Below are 19768 nucleotides of genomic sequence, written 5' to 3' on the forward strand. Positions count from 1 at the left end.
CACGTGCTCTACGCCCTGCCAATTGAAAATTAATATTCGCTTCCTCTGTTCCCCATGGAAACAACCCCGCCCCATTGACTCTCCCGCCCCATTCAGTCGTGAGGTTTTGGCGTTTTATTGAGTGTTTAAACTGACAATCAAATACCTGCGCCTTCTGGCTGGAGACCTTGCTTCCGCTAAGCAAACTAGCACACTGATTGGTCAATAGAGCAAAGCTGGCACCCCGTAGTCCAATAATCCCCATCCTGGGCGGGGTCGAATGAGGACGTAGGGCCAATCAGCGGCCGCGTTCTTTTTGCGACTCCACGTCGGCACCAGCTGCGGGGCAAGATGGAGGCGCTGATTTTGGTAGGAGCCGGGGCAACCGAGATGCTACGGTGTTAGAGGGGTCGGGAGTCGGGGTTCAACCTGACTGGAAGGGAGTAGATAGGGGAGTTCCGGGTAATCCTCCGGGACCGAAGGTTCTGCCGGCCCCTGGAATAAGGGTGTGGCCTAGTGCAGAGCTAAAACCTCGGTTCAGAGTAGGGCAGAGTCGGAGTAGAGGGCAGAGTCGGTGGAAAGTTGAAGGGAGCACACGGGGTCCTTGGGACGCATAGGATCATAAGCGTACTGCATTGAGGTCCTTCAGGTTCCCCCGATTCTGAGCATTGTGGTGATATTCTGATTTGAGTTTCTCCAAACTCGCCCCAAATTGTAAGAATAGAGTGCAGGTGTTTGTCATCACAGGCTTCTCCTGTTGGTTGTCACAGTTTGACACTCCATTGATAATTCCCTGTCACATTCTTTCAAAAAAACTATTCTTTTTACTTGGTTTCCTGTTAATCCCTTTTATATAAATGTGTCATGATAAAGAATCAGTATTCCATCAAAGTTCTGGAATGCTTGATGGAGTTAGCATGGATTGTGGAATATTTTTTCAGACTCCTTATTCTGGTCTCCTTTTCCCTACCCATTTAAACTTTAGGAATTCTTATTGTAGGATCTGGGATGCTAACGCTCTCTGGTGAAAGAGAGGAGAATTTTGGTGGTTAAAGGGGTGTATTAGCTCCCTTGTCCATATGACCCTTTTAGCTTGTTCAAACAAATAAAGCACTAGCATTTCTTCTTTAGACCTGGACCAGAGCATTTCTCTCAGAAGTGCCTGTATTGCAACGAGGGGAGATGTTAACACAGATCTGCGGGTAGGACTTTAGCTCCCACTTCCTTCTTTATTTGAGTTGAACTAAAGGCCACTGTCATGCAGGGCGGCCTGCGGGGTCTCTAGTCCCACTCCCCACACAAGAACGCAGGATATGGTGAGGCCAAAAAGGAACACCCACGGAGCCATAGACAGGGGAGTCAGACCACTATATTCTCGATGGCGGCTGGGTTGGAGACACAGGAAACAGGAGCCACACAATTTGCAACCCGCCGGCCGCTTCTCTGCCAGCCAGCCTCACTTGCTACCTGCAATCCACGCTTGCTAGCTCAGCCACGGCAGTTATATCAGTGGCTAATGGCTAACCGGTATCAGCTGATGGCCACCCAGTCACAGCTGATGACCATCTACTACCCGAGCCAGCACCTTTCCCCGGGAGGCCGAGAGCCTGGAAACTGCTCTTCTGGCTCTGTCCCCACAGCCTCTTTCTTGTCTTTTTCTTTCCTTCAATTCTAATACATGTACACATTCAGATCCTAATCAGGTAAAAGAGAATAATGGGTTTCAGTTCCCCTCTTTCAAAATGGCAAAGATGGAGATAATTCCTTCTCATCATATGGGTTGGTCAAGCCTAAGTATTATAGAAAACTTAAAACGGAGTACTTTTTAATAAGATATTTTCTGTACCATGCACTTAAACAGTATTCTTAACCAGTTAACAGACTGAGATAAGTTCAAGGGAATTGGTTTCTTTTGAAGTTTTTGGAAATTTTTAGACTGCATCCTTGCTGGTGCCTGGCCCCCTGCATTTCGTTAAGAGAAGCAATCTCCTTTAGAAGGGAGTCTGCTTACAGGTAAAGAAAGGAGTGAGGGAGATGATACTTAGGGAGCTGTTTTAACCGGAGATCTATGTGTAGTGGTGAATTGAGGCAGTTATATGTGAAAGTCTTTCACATTTTCTGTTAAACCCAGGTTCTCTGTCTCTGCTTCCTCAGTGAAGTGTATTTCAACCTGCTTCTTTTTTATATCCATTTTAATCTGTACCTAAGATGCAGCATTCACAGAGCCATGCTAACCTGGTCAGGTACCCCTGAACTTTGCTTTAAAAACCATACTGATTCTTTGTCATGACAAACTTATATAGTGGGGGCAAACCAAGGTATAGGGAAAAGGGCTTGCTCAAGGAAGTACAATGTCAAAACTAGATTAGATTTTGATTCCTAATCCCAGACCAATTATCTCTGTTATCTCATCGTCGGCTTCCACTTCTTTAATATACAAAACTGTACTTTTGACCATCAGTTATATAAAGCTTTTGTTGGGGACAAAGTACCAACAGGTATCAATTCTTATGCTGGTGTCTCCAGCATTCTTAGAATATTAAACTAGTATTTTCCTTCCTCCGTGTCAGCTCTTTCCCACATTTTATTTTCTTTACAATTTCAATATTTTGGGCTCCCAACTACGAATTTATATACCTTTCTCATCATTCCAGCTCTTCTCAACTGGAGTTCCAGGAAAGAATTAAACCCTAATGACTTAAGGTATTCATTGTATGTAATGAACCAATTTCTGTCCTCTGTAACCACAATGGCACTAGTTTTGTTCCATCTTTGGGAGAAGTGAGAAGATAGTCACTTAAATAATTATCAGTATTCAGTGGTTCAGATGTAGAATCCTAGTTGAGAATCAGGTGATATTTTCTAAGTTTTTCTTTCTCTGCTCACTACCCTCACATACTAGCCCACAAAATTTAGCTCCCTCTGATTCAGAATTACTCTTCCTCACTGTTCCTTTTAATCTCTTCCCCTCTTCTGTCTACTTGGGAGTATTGCCTGATTCTGAGGTTGCCATCTTCATTATGAAAAATATAAAGAATCCCTGGATCTTACCTTAGCTCTGTACTGAACTAAAGAGTTTAGTGTACCTGGATAGTATTTAACAAGCCATTCCTTAGAAAGGGAGACACCTTCTAAAGTTCTTTTAGGCTTCCTCCTTTCACATTTTTATTTCCTGGTTTGGCTGGACCTCTGGGGAAATCTGAACAGAGCATATTCTTCTGTCCTCACCTCTACACGGCACACAGCCATAGAATATTGAGAAGGGAAGGGTAAGCTAGAGGCGGTCAAGAAGAACCATTGATCAAAATTTGATCTGACTGGGTATTTCTAAATACCAATAGGTTCTCTTTATTTCGGTACTTTATAATGGGTCACATTTCTTTCTTGAATTAAGTAATTCAGCCCTAGCTTTCAAGCACATCTGTCTAATCTTCTCAGGTCTTTTTGTAGTCTCTAAGGAAAGAGACTCTTTCATCTCCTTTTAGAAATGCTTAATAATGATGCTCCCAGCCTGCATCTTTGGACTCAGCTTCCTCTCTCCTGCTGTTTTCTGCTGTTTTCCCTTCCTTGTGAATGGAGAGGGATCTCTGCAGGTCACCATTCTCCATTAATAACCTATGGAATCTTAAAGATAATGACTTATTCCCTTCCTCCCTTCCCCCTTTACCTTTTTTTCCTCAAAGCTTAATTACTCTAGCAGTCTAGATCCTTAAATCTTTCCTCATAGATTTCATTTTTCCTAATCCTCTCTGGGTTCACTTCCAGAGTGCTTTTCCAGTACTCTAATGGACCAGACTTCTTGTTTGTATCCTGTCCCTTCCCTTAACAACATTGTTACCCTAAAACAATGACCAAATCCTGAATTCTAAGCCTCATTCAAAAATCAGGGCATCCAAAGTGCACAAGAGTATGCGTATATATGGAGGAGGAAACTATGCAGAATACATCAGTGACTCTTAAAGGTTGATATTGCTCTGTGGCCTTCGCTTCCTGAATCATTTTAATGGGGCTTTTGTTAAATTCCTTTGGCACTAACAGTAGAGGTACTTGGCCTAAATGCCCCCTCCTCCTGCTCTGGGCAAAGGTATCAATTACATTAAGCCCCCAAAGCACTCCCATCTCGTTCCTGGCAGTCCCCTGTGCCCCTTTCCCAGCTGCGTCCTTGCTGGTGCCTGGCCCCCTGCATTTCGTTAGGAGAAGCAATCTCCTCATTCCTGCACTGTGGAGATATATTTCTCAGCTAGGGCGCGAGCAGTGCCAGCACTGCCCCCGGTGAGGTCCCTGGCAGCCATAAAAATTTTTATTGTGATTATGTTGGTGTCGGGGTGTCCATCTGGGTTATTGCACACCTAGTTTAATTGATTGAAGTTTAATTTATTGACACTTCAAATTAAATGATCAGAATAAACTGTGCTGTTACTCTGGCCGGCTTGTTTTAATGGTTGATTGCTGGAAGCAGACCTCGGCTTGAACTAAAACCCCCAAAGAGCAATTGACGCTGCTTCTAACTCTCCCCATGTCTTGCCCTCCAAGAAGACCTCGTTATAGATTTCCGACGTATTTATATATATTTTTTCCCTCTCCTTCACAGTGGTGGGAAAGAGTTGGTCCCCGGCAAAGTATAAATTATACCAAAGGTCTAGGGGAGCTGTCACACGGTCAGAAGAGGAGGAGGGGTCCTTCATATGAAGAAAGCCAGACCCTTGAGAAGCCAGGTCTCCCCTGGGAGGCAGAGGATGAATGCAATTATCCAAATATTTGAAGGAGCCTATTGACAGATTTAGGGTCTTTTTCATCCGGACATTTGCTACTGTTTTTACTCCAACAACATGACTTGGTTAGACAGGATATTGACAAGCCAACTGGTTATGGAAAGGAGAACTGGAAGAGCAAATAAAGGATAGAAAAGGAATTAAGAACCAGTGCCTACCTACCCATTTATGCTAGAGTAATCAGGAAGACGAAGGCAGAGTGCCCATGGGCAGCTGATGAAGATAGATTGGGAGATTAAGTCCATGCACACTTTAAGATGCCTGGACTGGCGAGGACCGTCACACATTTGGCCTCCCCTGATTCTGCACAGAATAGGCTTTCTCTCAGGTCAGATTATTCTTAGAGTTCTCCTGTCCTTAGATTCCCTAGCCTGTGTCACCTCTTCTGGTGTTGGACCACCCCATCTCTTCAGTAATCTTTCCTGGTGTGTAACCTGAGTCTTTACCTGCTGCAGATGAAGCTGAGGTCTCCTTATTTGGCTTTTAATTTTCCCATTACCAAGGCAGATATCCCCACCCACAGCCAGTTGGCCTGGATAGCTCTGTTTGCCAATTTTCTCCCTCCTTTTCTATTACTTGTAGTTTTTAGAGGGAGACGGAAACTAGGGGAGAGGATAGCAATTCTGCCTCAGGGGTTGATTTTGGGGAGCAAACAGATTGAAAGATGAACACAGGCTGTCAATTCAGTCTTTTAAAGACTAGCCTTTTGTTTTCCAGAGCACATGGGGGGTGTAGTGGGGAATAAATTGGGATACAAATCGTGACCAAGGACTCATCAGAAGTGGATCCATCCCCATTTGGTTTTTCCATTTGCTGAGTGATATTTAAATGAAGGCTCCCGAATTACCAAACTGGGAAGGCAGAAAGTTCTAATGTTGCTCCCAGGCTTCAGGTGGAGAGTACGCTGACTTCATGTTCAATTCACTTCTCTTTGCAGCAGTGCTGCTTGCTTTGTCCCACATTTCTGTAATTCTATCACTTCCATAATAGTTGAAGAATTAGGGACTGTGTGACCTTTGGGCATAAAATTCTCTGGCAGACTAGCTTTCTGAATTTTAAGAAAGAACCTGAGACTTTGCATTGCTGAAGAGCTTGGGGCTTCGTTATCGTTGTCCTGCCTGTCTCACAGCCACCAAATTCAGTCATTGAAAGCTGGAGGGGTATGATGCTGACCTCTGCTCCCCCTGCTGGCTATGTTAGTTTTCTCAATCATATTTATTAATTTATGAAGGCTACACATATTTTTGAGGTCATTACTTGGTGCCAGGCAGAGGAGAGGGGGTGATTTATAAAAGTATCACTTATTTCCCCTTTTTTTCATTCCCTCCCCACACCATTCAGAGAGAATTTCGTTTAATTCTAAACCTAGGTCTATGAACTCCGTGAAATCATAAAAATTTGTGAATATTTATTTTTCTGGTAACAAGGTCCATAAATTTCATAAGCTTATCAAAGGGGTCTGCTGTACTTCAAAAAATGGTGGTAACATTAACTGATCTAGCTCAGGCCTCTCATTTCTCCACTAAAGAAACTGAGTCCCAGAGAAAAGTAGAACTGGAGTTGGTGGCTGATCCAGACTATAATACAAGGATTTTAGGAGTTTAGAGACATTTTCTCCAGTAGTATCAGAATTCTTAGTGACTGTGCTGTCACGTTTTGTATCTGTGTCAGATAGGAAGATTCTTTCTAGGTATCTCTTCCTGCCCGTCAGTTCTCCCTTCCTAAGATGTGTTCAGTTTCCTCTGTATAACCAATATTTGGTCTCACGTCAGCCAATTCTGTGGTACCTGTGGCGCCTGTTCTTTCCTGAGCTATGCTTCTTGAATCTAAGCTAACCCTTGGGTAATGTGTGAAAACTGCTCTTTCCTGTCAAAGCCTGTAGCTAATTCTTTTCTTTTCATCTGAAATCCCTAGGCTTGTGGCTAGCAATTGGAGCCCTCACCCCCAGAGGAGCTTTTCATTTTAAAGAAGTTGGCACAGAGTTGGGGAGCAAAATACCTGCTTAGCCATGTGGAGCTGCGAGTAGTACCTAGGAATTTCTCCTTGTAGTTTTTACTGTCTTGATTTTACTTTATAAATAGAGTTGAAGGAAGAGCATCTTGTTTCCAGTTGATCAAGATCTATTGCCAAGCCAGGGTACTACTTTTTGGCATGGCCATAAAGATTTTTTTGTAAGTGGGGAATAAAGAACTTTCTAGGAATCTCACCCAGATTCTTACTTGTGCCCTTTCAGCTCTGTGGATAGCATCCTCTAACTCCACAAAGGATTCTTGGTCTCCCTGCCCCAAATGAATCAAATTAGTCATAGGCTCCAAATACCCTGTCTACCTGCCCTAAAACTACCAGTCCTCTTCTGGTAGCATATCACGGTCTTACCTCAGAGTGTTCTCTTACTATATACATTGTGAACAGACTTAATTCAGTGCTTTCTCATAGCTCATCTCTCCTAGTTTGGCTAACAAGACACACAAATAGAGAGCTTTTATCCAGAGCTGCCTTTTAAATAGTTTTGCCCGTGACGAATCCGTGGGAAGCTGCAGGTCATCCGAAGGCCCACAGGGGGCAGCACTAGGAATGGCTCGTCCCCCGTAGTCCTCTGTGTGCTGGGGGAGGGGTACTGGAAGATGTGGGTGTTTTTCCCCAGGCTTCAGAAGCCCCTGGTTGAGATCAAAGACTCCTTTGCAGCACACTAGATGCTTGTTCAGTGTTGTTTCAGCTCCTAAGGAGTCCAGTCTTGTTTCCTTGATAATAGAAATGTACATGAAAATCTATCAGAGCCACCCACCCTCCCACAAACCAATCTGCCTAAACATCATTTCCAGGCATCATTAGCATTTGAGGTGAAGTTCTGTTATACACTCAGGCTGTGGCTCTCTGAAAGTCAGTGCATCACAGAACTTTGTCTCGAAAGCTTTCTAGCAGCTACCCATTTGGAAGTGGGAGGAAAGAACAGACCTTTGAAATCCTTTGAGCGTGGCCCTAAGCTTGTAGGGTCTTTCTCAGTAATCAGCATTTAATGTGTTACAAGGTCAAATCTAGTCCATTGTCCAGGAAGCCCATTTCTCAGTAGCTGGGAGTTATTTATAAACTTGCCCTTTGCAAAAACTTAAAAATGAAATTACATTATCAGTAATGGCTTCTGGGCCCTTTAAACTGGCTGGTTTTATGTTGTGAGAGGAACTCCTGGCCCTCCCCACTACTGAGAGGTAAAGGCCCCAGGCTGAAGTGGAACCAGCTGCAGTCAGGAGGTGGCAGGAGAAGTAAAGGAGAAGCTGCTGTCTCCAGCTGTAGCAGAAGGGAGAATTAAAGCAGCATTTAAGTCTTGCCTAAATTCTCAGCTTTATTTCATGTATTATCCCTTTGGAAGTTTGAAATGACCAGCCTTTTCTCTAGTGCCTTCTTACTCCTTGCAGAGCTAGAATAAGTCAGATCTGGTCTTCTTGCCTTCCTTTGCCTATCTTTTATTCTTCCCAGGAAGATCCAGTATTTTTATTTTGAGGGTTTCCTTGATAACATCTTCTAAGTTAGTAAACTAGCCAGGAACAGAATGTAGGAATCTGTTTCTCTTTTACCAGCTGTTTTATGTACTCACACCTTGTTGGCCACAAAGGACGTTGTCTAACTCTCCTAGTTGGCTAGTAGCCATAAGGGTTTTCTTTTCTTTGGGATCCCATTCTTTCTAGGATGCCAGACCCTATGGCTGCAAGAACCAGGTAGTTACCTGTGCCAGCTCAATGACCAGTTTAAATCATTAGGAAGGTTGTGGTGAATGTGGATAGAAAAACAGAGCCCAAGATTTCCAGGGAAAAGATAGTGGGGAAAATTATTTCTTCTAAATTTCCTTCCGTGTGGACTTCTTTTCCTCTATTAGGGAAACTCATTCCCATTGGTGTCCTTCTCTTTGGTGAATTGAGGACCCAAGTTGCTGTAGAACTGAGCCTGCTTTATGAGACCTTTCGTGGGGAATTAGGAGTTAGGAGAGCTGCTTCTATTTGTGGCCTGTTTACTAGATGAGACTCTATAGACGACTTGCCTCTGCTAGACACAGGGTTCCTTTGTTTGAGGGAGGAGTTCCTCATGCCTTGTTTATCCCAAAAAGTAATGGATATGGGGGGGCATCTGTAAGGAGCGTTTATCAGAGGAGAGAGAAGTTGGTAGTAATGTCACCCAAAATAGCCACACCAGATAATCTTCCTATACCTGGAAGTCTAATTATAAAAGGTCCCAGAGACGCTTACCACATCAAAAAGTTTTTAGTTTATTCTCAAACTTTATTCTCATAGTCATTCAACAAATATTGAGGGTTAGGTGTGTGTCAGGTATTGCTTTGGACACTTGGGATAAATCAGTAAACAAAACACAAAAATTGCTGTCCTCAAGAATTCAAGTGGGGAAAGCTTACAGTCTTCATCACCTTGTCAAAAGACTGGGTTCTCTTTACTCTTATTCTTAACCCCCTGAGCTAGGATTGGTGCTTTTCATGGAACCATAAATCCGCTGGAGCCTCATGGGACAGTTTACCTTTATAGAGGCTGCAATTTTCTGGATCCTTGGCAATGATTCTTTCCTCCTCACTCTTGGGTCTTTGTTAAACACATGCTTGGAGAATATATTTGTTCCCTGTGAGGACTGTGGGTTTCCCAAGTAAGCCAGGAAAGGGAGGTAACAAAGCAAGAGCCTTGTCTTATAGCACAGGGGAGGGATATCATGGTAAGTAATGTTGATTAGAAAGTCAAGGAATGTGAGCCTACAAGCACCTAGACACATACCACTGCCTCCCCGCCCTTCTCCTTTCCCTTCTGGTTACCTCGTTCTCTACAAGTTACAGGAGTAGAGGAGCTTTTTGCAAAGTGATGTGCTTTGCAGTTATTTGAGTTTGAGTATAACCATTCAGACTGAGGCTGTGATTCCTCTATGAGAGCCAGTGTTGTCGAAGTTTGATTCTTGGTAGTGAAGGAACGCTGCTTTTTATCTCCAGGCGCCAGTGTTTCTCAGACGGATCCTCTTGCCTTTAACTTCCCCCAAGTTCACATTGGTTTGTCCTGGCAAGTTAAGAGGCCGTGGTCGTGGTGTAATAGAGAAAGTGGGATCACAGGGCAGTCTTGGGAGATGGGTGTCTCACTGGGCTGCATTCAGCACTGGTGTGTGGGCGGGGGCCTGCGCACACGCTCTGCTCAGCTGTGGGTGGTTTAGGGGAGGCTTGCTTTATGCCTCTGCAGTGCTACTGCATTGGGACTGCAGAAACTTCCCAGTACACTGGGGCATTCGGCCCTGCTTTCAGAGAGCCTTGTGCAGTGCCTATTAATTAATCTGGTCACATTCCATACCCACCTGTGCATGGGAAACCAGGGAGGGAGTGTAATTTAGAAAATAATGGTAGCATAATATTTGGAAATAACAGCATGACCTACCTTGATTAAGCACTCTGTGAGTCTGGTTCAAAGAACCTGTTTGTCTGATGCTGCTTTGGAGTCTTTTGTTAAAGTGCCCCCTCCCTCAAGTCAGTTCATTTACCACTTGGTCATTCTCAGTGGGAAATGTCAAAATGTAACCAGGTTGGGATGGAGGGCATACGGAGGCACCTCTGTATCCCCTTGCAGCCCCAGTGGGATTAGGAGAAGGTGCTGGTTTGCCAGTGGTGGCAGGAGCCTTCAGGACTCAAGGTATGTTCGTATCTCTTCAGGAACCCTCCCTGTATACTGTCAAAGCCATCCTGATTCTGGACAATGATGGAGATCGACTTTTTGCCAAGGTGAGATTCCCTTTCAAATTAGTTTAGGAGCAAGACAAAGACTTACTCTGAGCTTTGAGTCTTGGGACTGGCCCTATTAACTCGTATTCCTTGGTACTATAATTTTGAGAATTCTTCCATCTTTCCCGTTTCTACTCCAGCTAAAACCTAAACTGCTTCTGTCTTAGTTGCCCGGCTTCTCTACTTGCCATCCTCAGACTTTGACCTCCTTTGTTTTTAGCATCAGAGAAAAACTTGGGAACCTTGGTTTCTGAACAAAGCATTGTCTAGATGTGAGAAGCAGCTTGCCCGTGCCCATCACTCCTGTACCTTCCGAACCTTTTACCTTGCCTCTCGCCTGGGTTTTTCCAGGGAGTTTCCTTGTATTAGGTTGGTGCAAAAGTAACTGCGGTTTTTGCAGTTATTTTTAACCTTTCAAACCGCAATTACTTTTGCACCAACCTAATAGTTCAGGGTTCCCATCCTAGTGTGCAGTTACCACTAAGTTGTTACCTCCTGATTTCCCCGGCGTGATGTTTCTAACTTTGGAGCCATTAAAAGAGAAGAGAAAGGACACCCCTCTCCGCTCTCCCTCTATATCCTCCCCCTCCTGTAGAAATTTTTTTTTGTCCCTGGTGTATTAACTCTGGCAAGCATAGCATAAATCAATCAGCAGGTAGAGATTAGTTTAGAATTCACCAGCTGTTCCTCCCTGTAATTGGATGTAACTATGCAGGACACCTTTTGAAACAGTTATCCAGTTACTAAATGCCAGACCTGTCATAGGTCTTCAGCTGACTGCGACGGATTAGCCCCTAAAGAGCAGAGCGATTTAGCAGCCCGCATCTCCTCCCCCTTGCCAGGGAGAGCTTGGGAGTGGGGGCTCAGTAGCCTACTAGATTGCCTCCTGCTTCTTTTAGTTTGCAGAAAAGAAAGCTAAGATATGAGAGAGCACAGGGTATGGTTTGCCTTTCTTTAGAGGAGGTTTTTGCAGCCTTTCCCTATTCTTCAGCTTCATACAGTGAGGGTCTCCAAGTTTTCTGTGCTTTTAGTGCCTTTTGTGTCCTCTAGTTCTGCTCCCTGACATGGGGTAGCTTCTGGGAAGCACTCAGTGCGAGTCGTCTCCAGGATTCTCTCCTAGAATACAGACGGGCAGAACCTCATCACAGGACTCTGCCCTTGCAGTCTTACAAATGTGAGGTGGGGTTGCCTAGAGCAGAGTCCTTAAAAAATTATTCTTGTATTTGGTGACTTCCTGCTCATTCCCTGCCTCTGTAGTGCTTCCTTTTTCCTGTCAGTATTTCTCCCGTACTCCATCCCTTGAAAGAAAGAAATGCAAGATCCAGGGCAAAACACAGTTACTAATCATTCTGGGCTCTCAGCTCTACTGACCCAACCCGTCTCCTTTCCCTCTGACCAGTACTATGACGACACCTACCCCAGTGTCAAGGAGCAAAAGGCCTTTGAGAAGAACATTTTCAACAAGACTCATCGCACTGACAGTAGGTCACTTTCCTTTCACTACTCCCTGTGTTGGAGGAACCATGGTGGGAAGGGGGTGGCAGCAGGACCGCGGAGAAAGGATAAAATGACTCTGCCTCCTTTTTCTCTTTTTTTCCTCCTCCCCTCATATAATAAACTCTTCAGAAATGTAATGGGGAGGTGAGTGTACCTCACGCGGGAATACCGTGCTGGAAGGTTGGCTGTTAGCTACCTGTCTAGTCCTTGGATTTATGAGCCTCACTTGACAAATTTAACTGCAGCTCTGCTTATTGTACCGCATCCATTAGGGCAGGTAAATGGAAGTCTGTAAAGGTGACCGCTCTGCATTTTCACCTCCGAAGGATCGACTAGTATCCTGTCTCTTATACAAGGAGGGAAGTCAGGGTAGTTGGGGGAGGGGGGTTAGAGAAGACACATTTAGACTTCACCAAGTTTATACTTCTCTTCTGCCACCACCTGAAAAGAAAAAGCAGGTTAACTTCGATCTTTGGGGGTGATTATGACCTACAGTGTCTCAGCCCAAAACAGCTGGATCCCCGTAAGTCATGGTAACTTCTTCTGTCCTACTTTCTTGTCTCAGGCTATCCACTGTTTCTACCTTTTCGCCCCCACTCCAGGTGAAATCGCCCTCTTGGAAGGCCTGACAGTAGTATACAAAAGCAGTATCGATCTCTATTTCTATGTGATTGGCAGCTCCTATGAAAACGAGGTGAGACTCGCCATCCGTCTTTGCTATCTCTGATCCCACTTCTTAGACCTCAGGCAGGACAGTGTTACGGTTCTGGGCCCAGGGAGTACCATGTTCATCTGGCTTCTGAGTGGGCTAGTGAAGTTATCAGAGATGCCTGCCGGCCTCACAGAAATGGCCTAGCACATTAACCTAGAATAGAAGATTTCCCTAGATCCCTTTTTTATCTCCGTGTAGGAGACACCATATATGTTTAAATACATACTAACATACAATATCAATGGCCTTTCCTGGATAGTGTGTTTTAAGATAGATTTTTGAGGTATAGGCAAGGTTGGGGGGATGCTTGCTCCTGCTATAAAGGGTCCACACCTGACTGAGTTTGGGTCAACTAGCCAACATTCTGGGTCACGTTGAAGCCATACGTTCATTCAAAATGGGTATATTCCTTCAGACTTGAGAAGACGGAGTGTAGTCCTAAGCTGCTTCCTATCATAGGAAAAGCTATTTACCTAAGGTAACAAATGCTAGGAGAGTAGATAAGTAAAAATAAGCCCCCATATAATTTGAGACAAAAGTGAAAGCTTGAGAGAACCAACGCTTACTGAGCTCTTATTGCTATAAGTGCTTTGTAAAGTACACTGTTATTTAAACCTTACAGCACTTCTGTGAGTTCTAGGCATTGGTGCCTTTGTTTTGTAGGTGAGGAAACCAAACCATGAAGAACCATAAGAAATTACTAGTATCTGACCACTGTTGAACTACAAAAGTGGCAGTTTCATATGATTCGACCTAATTTTCCCAGACTTACACATCTAGAAAATGGCTCAGCTGGGATTTAAGCCCAGAGCTGTCTGGCTACAAAGCCCATGCTCTCTGACCTCAGCTATTGTTTGGTTAGTGACTTCTCGACCTAAGACATCAGGTAACACGTACAGTTGGTAAAGACACGTAGTGGAGTCTTACAGGAAAGTTCTGTTTGAGCAGGCTGGTCAAAGAGAAATATCAGATTGTGGGATTGTGTGGCAGAATTTATTTCTGTGAGAAACCACAGGTCCTCTTTCTGTTTTGCCTTATGCTTTTGGTCCTTTGTGAAAGCCTTTGTCTTTTGATGCTTAATGAATTAGAGGGTTTTGTTTTCAGGTAGCAGCTTTCAGGTCCTTGAACCTTATACTTCTGCTGCTTCTGTCTCCCAACAGCTGATGCTCATGGCTGTTCTGAATTGCCTCTTTGACTCATTGAGCCAGATGCTAAGGTGAGCGGTCCATTCTTGACATCTGTTTGGGAGAGAAACTCATATTCTTCAGGCCCAGGGATTTGTGGGGAATCAGCAGAGGCTCCAGAGAAGTTGGGCTTATTATTTCAGAGCAATTTGCACGGATAGGGAGGACTGACTGGAGAGGAGAGACGTCCCTCTGTGGAATAATTCTCCTGTGAAAGGAGATTGGGAGGGAGCAGAATCTTCACCTCTGTGTCTACTCTATTCCCTGTGGCTCTGTCAGAATTCTAAGCACCCTCAAAGTGCTTTCCTGGGCTTGATTCTTTACATCAGAGGTAGGGAAAGGGCAAGCGTAGAGAAATGTCCCAGACGCAACATCCGTACCTTGGGAGTGGAGGCAACGCTCCCAATTGTTCTCTTCTAGCCCTTAGTTCTTCCCTTCTGTAGAACAAGAAGAATGTGCCATTTACGCTCTCTCCTCCCCTCCCACCTCTCCACTAGCCCTCCATTCCCCATGTAGATGGGCAACAGAAAAGATATAAGATACTTTTCCTGAAAACATACAGGGCTCTGAACTTCATTCCCGCAGCAGCTCCCAAGTGAACCCAGCACGGACAGCCATCCAGAGCAAAACAGCAGGCATTCTCAGCCCCACAGAATCAGCAGGGCGAATGACTCAGATTTCCTCAGGAAGGGGATGATTTATTTCTTAGCCAGGTGAATGAATAGACTTCATTTCGGGTGATGTAGTGAAAGAGTCAAATTGACAGATGTGACTAGCCACATGCACCAACCACCGGATCTGAGGCTGTTGGATGTTGGCCCTGACTGTTCCCAGCCCTGTAGCTGGGCTTCTTTTCAAGGTCTGAGTAGAGTTGGTGACGGAGGGGAAGGAGGGAGAGCAGAGAGAGGCTTAGAAGGTTTGTCAGAACTTGAGTGCAAATAGAGTTTGCACTCAACCCCTCCCCATCTCTCACCACCTCCAGATTGAGTTTTAGCTCTGTTGATTTCCTTTTTTCTACCCACTGATGTCAACATTTATGAGCAATGTCACAAGCAGCAGCATGGCAGATAGGAAAGAAACAATATCTCTGGATAATCAACCCTTGAATAGTCAGAAATTAAGTGTATTTTTTGAATCTTTCCTGACGTTCCTGATCCTTTCTCAGCAAACAAGAGTACGAAGGGGTTTAGAGTAGATTAGCCAAAAAGTTCTTATTTGCCTTATTTACTTCTTTGTGTAGTTGGTGGAGACATTTATTGGTCTAGTTTAGGATCCCAATGCAGATAATGTTCTAGGATTCCTTTCACACAAAGGCTGTTTTTCTTTTTTTTTTTTCTTTTTTGGGGGACTCAGGAAAAATGTAGAAAAGCGAGCTCTGCTGGAGAACATGGAGGGGCTCTTCTTGGCTGTGGATGAAATAGTAGATGGAGGGTGAGTTCTCTGACTTGCCTGGACCTCCCTGGACCTGGGGTGAGGGGGTGGAGTAATGACCCCTATGCTAAGGCAAGTGGGCTGAGTGGTCTGGGGATCCCCACAGTAAGTTGGAACGATGGTCATCTCTTCTTTGTCTTTGTAGGGTGATCCTAGAGAGCGACCCCCAGCAAGTGGTACACCGGGTGGCATTAAGGGTAAGCAGAAGTGTGTTCCCTTCTGTCCCTCCATCTACTCACTCTCCAGGGCCAGACCTGCTGAAGGGTCTGAGGGTCTACGGGTCTGAGCTTGTAGAATACATACAGCCTTCTCCTTCCCTTTCAAATTCTCAGTGTCCAAGGAAGGGAAGCAGAAGGAACGGTATTTCCACTCCTGACCAGGTACCTAGCATCTCACCTAGTCTTTGCGTAGAGTGGACATTTAATATATTCTTACTGAATCAATGATGAAATAAAAGAAGCTATAATATTGATGGTTCTGAAACTGTAAAAGAATTTGAAGTTGGCTTATTCCCTCGGGGATAGATGCAGTCATTTGAGGCAGATGAGTGTCGTCCTTGTCTTTTAAGGTCGTGTAAAACTGAGGACCACACCTCTCCATCAGGAGAGGAACCTCAGCCCTCTTTAGTGCTAGTTATGTCAGAAAGGGCCTCTGGATCAACCATACACGTCCCCAAGTCCACTGGGGAGATAATGGTGGGTGCAGAGAGAGCCCACCAGCAATGGGGGTGCAGAGATGTCTGAGAAAGGCAAATCTCCCCATTCCCAGAATGTCCCAGCTCTGACCTCCACAGAGTGAAGGCTGACAGTGGCGGGTAATGGGAAATCTTCTCCCTTAACTGCCGTGGGCTCCATTTGCATAGTTTAATCTTCTCCTCTAACATATGTCTCTGTGTGGCAAGAGAGAGGGTTCCCCCCACCACCGCCACCAACTCCCTCCTTCCTCTTCTCAGGCTGCTGTTGCAGCAGTTTATTTCTTCAAATTAACATGCTGTCGTTACCCAGCAGGCCTTGCAGGATCCATTAAACTACCCCTGGCTCCCCCTCATCCTTTCCCTAGTGATATTGATATTCAGGGAAGGTCTTCTCTGACTAGGGAATCAGGTCTTCCAACCCTAAGTTGTGGATCAGATAACCTGCTGACTACTTGAAATGGAATAAATCTTTTAAGAAGTCCTCCTGTCTTAAAATAGAGGATGGATGAAATGACTGTTTTTTTTGCTCGCAGTCCCTCTGGCCGAGTGAAATTGTGGCTGTACTAGTCCCTACAAGGGACTGGAAGTTTAAGGCATCTGCCCTTTGTTTCAGTTTCAGGACCACATCTTCCTTCCCTGCCAAGCTTCAGTCAGGTCTTACTCCAGCTTTCTCCCATACTGAACACTTGTCTCTCTGTGCCGTAGGGTGAAGATGTCCCCCTTACGGAACAGACCGTGTCTCAGGTATGAATTTCTCCCTTCTTCCTCTCCAAGTGGAGTGGGCCACTAAAGAGGCTAGATTAGCATTCCACCCCAACCCACCAAGTCTGGATGAGACTGGAGACTGAAGTCACATCTTCCTTGGCTTCCTCTTATTCCAGAGAACTGGGACTCATACAACCAAATGCCCTCTACCCCCCCCCCCCCAACTCTCATCCCAATCTCCAGCGTGCAGTGGCTGTCAGCCTTGGTGTGTACCCTTCAAACCCTCCGTGCCTGATGCCTCATTCAATGATTTATTCCCCAGCAGAGGCGTGCCTTAAGCAGATGGTCTGTGTGCAACACACACACACACACACTCACACGCGCGCGCGCGCGCGCACACACACACACAGTATGTGTCTGTTTCTCTCTCTCTCCCCCCCTCCCTTTCCCCCTACTATTCCTCCCTCCCTCCCTCCCTCCCTCCCTCCCTCCCTCCCTCTCTCTTATTATTCAAATGACGGCTAAACTGGAAATGCACATTGGAGCCTATGCAGGTTTTGCAGGTCCATCCTGCTACTTTGCAAATAGATCTGACTATTTGATTGGGAAGGGGGAGATTCTGTTTTCTGCCCATTGGGAATTCTCACTAAGAAGTCCATCTGGATGTGGTAACACACACCCCTCCTTTTAACATGTGTCCAGTAACCCCTAGTCTTTTTCTTTCCTCTCAGGTATACCTCTTCTCTCTTCATCCTCCCAGTGGATTTGAACTTTTTTGCAATTTTCCAAACTGACAATGCTCTAGGGCCTTAGAGAGCTTCTTCCCATTCCTCTACCCTTGGGGATTTTCTGTTTGTCATTTTGCTGAGGACAGGGAAGGCACATGAAGGGAAGGAGAGCGCCAGCCCTGTGCCTGCGCCCCTGTCCCCACAGCCAGCCCCTCAGTGCCGCCCTTGTCCCTGCAGGTGCTGCAATCAGCCAAAGAGCAGATCAAGTGGTCACTCCTTCGCTGAAGACCCCACTGTTCCTGGCTCCTCACCCCCTCAAAAAATCCTCATGTCTGCTGTGACTTCTCATCCAGTCCCCCAACTGATGCTCTCAGGCTCATCTTGGGGATCACAAGGGATCCTTAAATCTCTCCTTCGCGTCTGTGGTTGGCCCCCCTTCCAAATCCCTAGGGGCTTCCCATTCCTTCTGACTTTTTGGCAGTTCTGGGAGTGAAGCTCCCAGCAGATCTGGACGCAGGGCAGGGAAACATCTCTTCCTTATGCTCTCCTACCCCCCTTATTTTCTTCTCAACTTCTATGCCCTTTGCTATAGCTACACTTCAGATTAAAGCAGGAGAAAGAATGTGCTGAGTGTTTTTCTCCCTTTACCTTTACCAGGCATTCATCCCAACAGCCCATATGTCCAGCAAGGGGAGGGAAAGAGAATTCTATAGAATGAGGGGGGCGGGGAGAGGTATCTCCAGCCTCAACGCAGCCCCACTTACTGGCCTCAGCATTTTCTCCCAGTCCTTCTTAATGTCTCGTCCTCCGGCCTTGGAAAAAAGATTGGAACAGCTCACAGGCAGGGGACAGAGTAGAAGAAGCAGTGATTTAAATTTTATTGGATAGGGCTTATAAAATTCTGTATTTGAGTCACTGCTGCATTCTTTACTCTGATTCTGGTTTCTAGCTTCAAAACTGCTGTGGTCTGTGAGTGTTCGTTGTGGGAATGTCCATCTCTTGGTCTGCTACCTTAACTCTGCACCTTCACTGTCCCTGGGATCTTTGTCTGGCTTGGCCTGGAGGAAAGCCAGTCCTTGAACTAAAACTCCATTCTAGTCTTGGGAAGAAGAGTTTCTGCTCAGAACTAGGGAGGGGGTGGAATTTATGACTTGGGCCTCTGGGCTCTCTTAGTCCCCTTTGCTCCCCACATGCTTTTCACTCCTCTGCTTTGGGTCTGCAATCGCTGCTGCTTAACCCCATCCTCTCTCTGCCTCAGCCTTCCATCCAGGCGGTGGGTTTGGGCTCTTCCCCTCCCTAGGTCGCTAAAAGAGTTGCCTTTCTTCAGAAAACCTTCAGGAATTGGATTTCCCCAGGAAGATGGAGGATGGAACACCCACTCTTGGATCCTACCCCCCTTATTTGACCCAAAACTTCCCACAAAAATGTCTCAAAAAACCTTCCTGAGACTTAATGTTCTGCCCAACTCATTAACTACCAATTCTCCAAGACTGAAGTGGGGCACATAACGGCACATTTGAGGGGGCATTTTTGTGTAAGATGTGTGGGGTCTGGAGATAGCCACCTTCACACTGCTCTGTGCAACGAATAAAACCGATTTCTTTTTCCAAACTGCCTTTGTGTGATGTTTGTGTTCCTCTCCTCTCTTTTTGGCAGCTGCTCCTATTCCTCTAGCATCCCCCTCACTCCCCATCTTACAATATTTCTTCCCTCTTACCTCAGAGACTCCCCAGCATTCTCCCCTACCGCCCCCCGTCCCTAATTTACGGGGCTGTTTGCCTCCTTGGCATCTCTCAGTCCCCTTGCTTGGAAATTGGCGCCAGGGGTGGGGTAGGGATGGTATTTTCTCAGTGGGAGTCCCAGGGAACTGAGTTCTACCTCCACCACCCCCAAAGCCAGCTGCCTGCTCCCGCCTCAGCCATTAGTAACCCGGAGACGCGCACCTGCGTGGGGGCTCTCCTCCAGACCCTGCTCCCTTCCTGCATCTCCCACTCCTGCTCTGAAATGGCGCTGAGCGTGTTATTTATCGGAGCCAGCGCTGCTCCAGAAGGTCAGGACGGTGGTGTAAATAACCTCTTCTCGCCATTTCCCCGTCCCTCCAGAGCCTGCTCCCCTCCCCCTCCTCCACCTTTATTCGCACAAATGAATGTGGCTGGGCTGGCGCGGAGCCTGGCCCTGCATCTTAATGGGGCGGTGAGCTCACAAGATGGATTTAGCTGGGGGTTTTATGGTTGCCGCGGCGACAGGAGAATGCTTTGGTTTTCTTTCCCCCTTCCTCTGCAGGATTTTAAGGAGGGGGAAGTGTGGGGAGCCC

At 45.8% G+C, this 19768-nt stretch overlaps 1 protein-coding gene across 2 annotated transcripts; it reads left to right on the forward strand.

Annotated features, from left to right (window-relative positions):
* Positions 1–261: 261 nt before the first annotated feature.
* COPZ1 (coat protein complex I subunit zeta 1) lies at positions 262–19065 on the forward strand. 2 transcript variants are annotated; one of them, XM_074325601.2, is made up of 9 exons: positions 262–348; positions 10435–10503; positions 11903–11984; positions 12603–12694; positions 13873–13928; positions 15250–15327; positions 15473–15524; positions 16727–16765; positions 17458–19065. In XM_074325601.2, exons 1-9 carry the CDS (start codon positions 331–333, stop codon positions 17518–17520), a joined length of 549 nt encoding a protein of 182 aa, XP_074181702.1. In that variant the 5' UTR covers positions 262–330; the 3' UTR covers positions 17521–19065. The 2 variants fall into 2 exon arrangements, with proteins under 2 accessions (XP_074181702.1, XP_019579957.1); XM_019724398.3 differs by having other exon boundaries at positions 264–348; positions 17692–19065.
* Positions 19066–19768: the final 703 nt, after the last annotated feature.

The sequence above is a fragment of the Rhinolophus sinicus genome, chromosome 1 (assembly GCF_057876585.1).
Source record: "Rhinolophus sinicus isolate RSI-liver-muscle chromosome 1, RSI-T2T, whole genome shotgun sequence".
In the NCBI taxonomy this organism is placed as follows: Eukaryota; Metazoa; Chordata; class Mammalia; order Chiroptera; family Rhinolophidae; genus Rhinolophus; species Rhinolophus sinicus.

Coding starts and splice junctions, on each gene's coding strand:
- COPZ1 (XM_074325601.2), top strand. Junction 11,985..12,602: donor CAAGACTCATCGCACTGACA/GTAGGTCACTTT, acceptor CCCCCACTCCAG/GTGAAATCGCCCTCTTGGAA. Junction 12,695..13,872: donor GCAGCTCCTATGAAAACGAG/GTGAGACTCGCC, acceptor GTCTCCCAACAG/CTGATGCTCATGGCTGTTCT.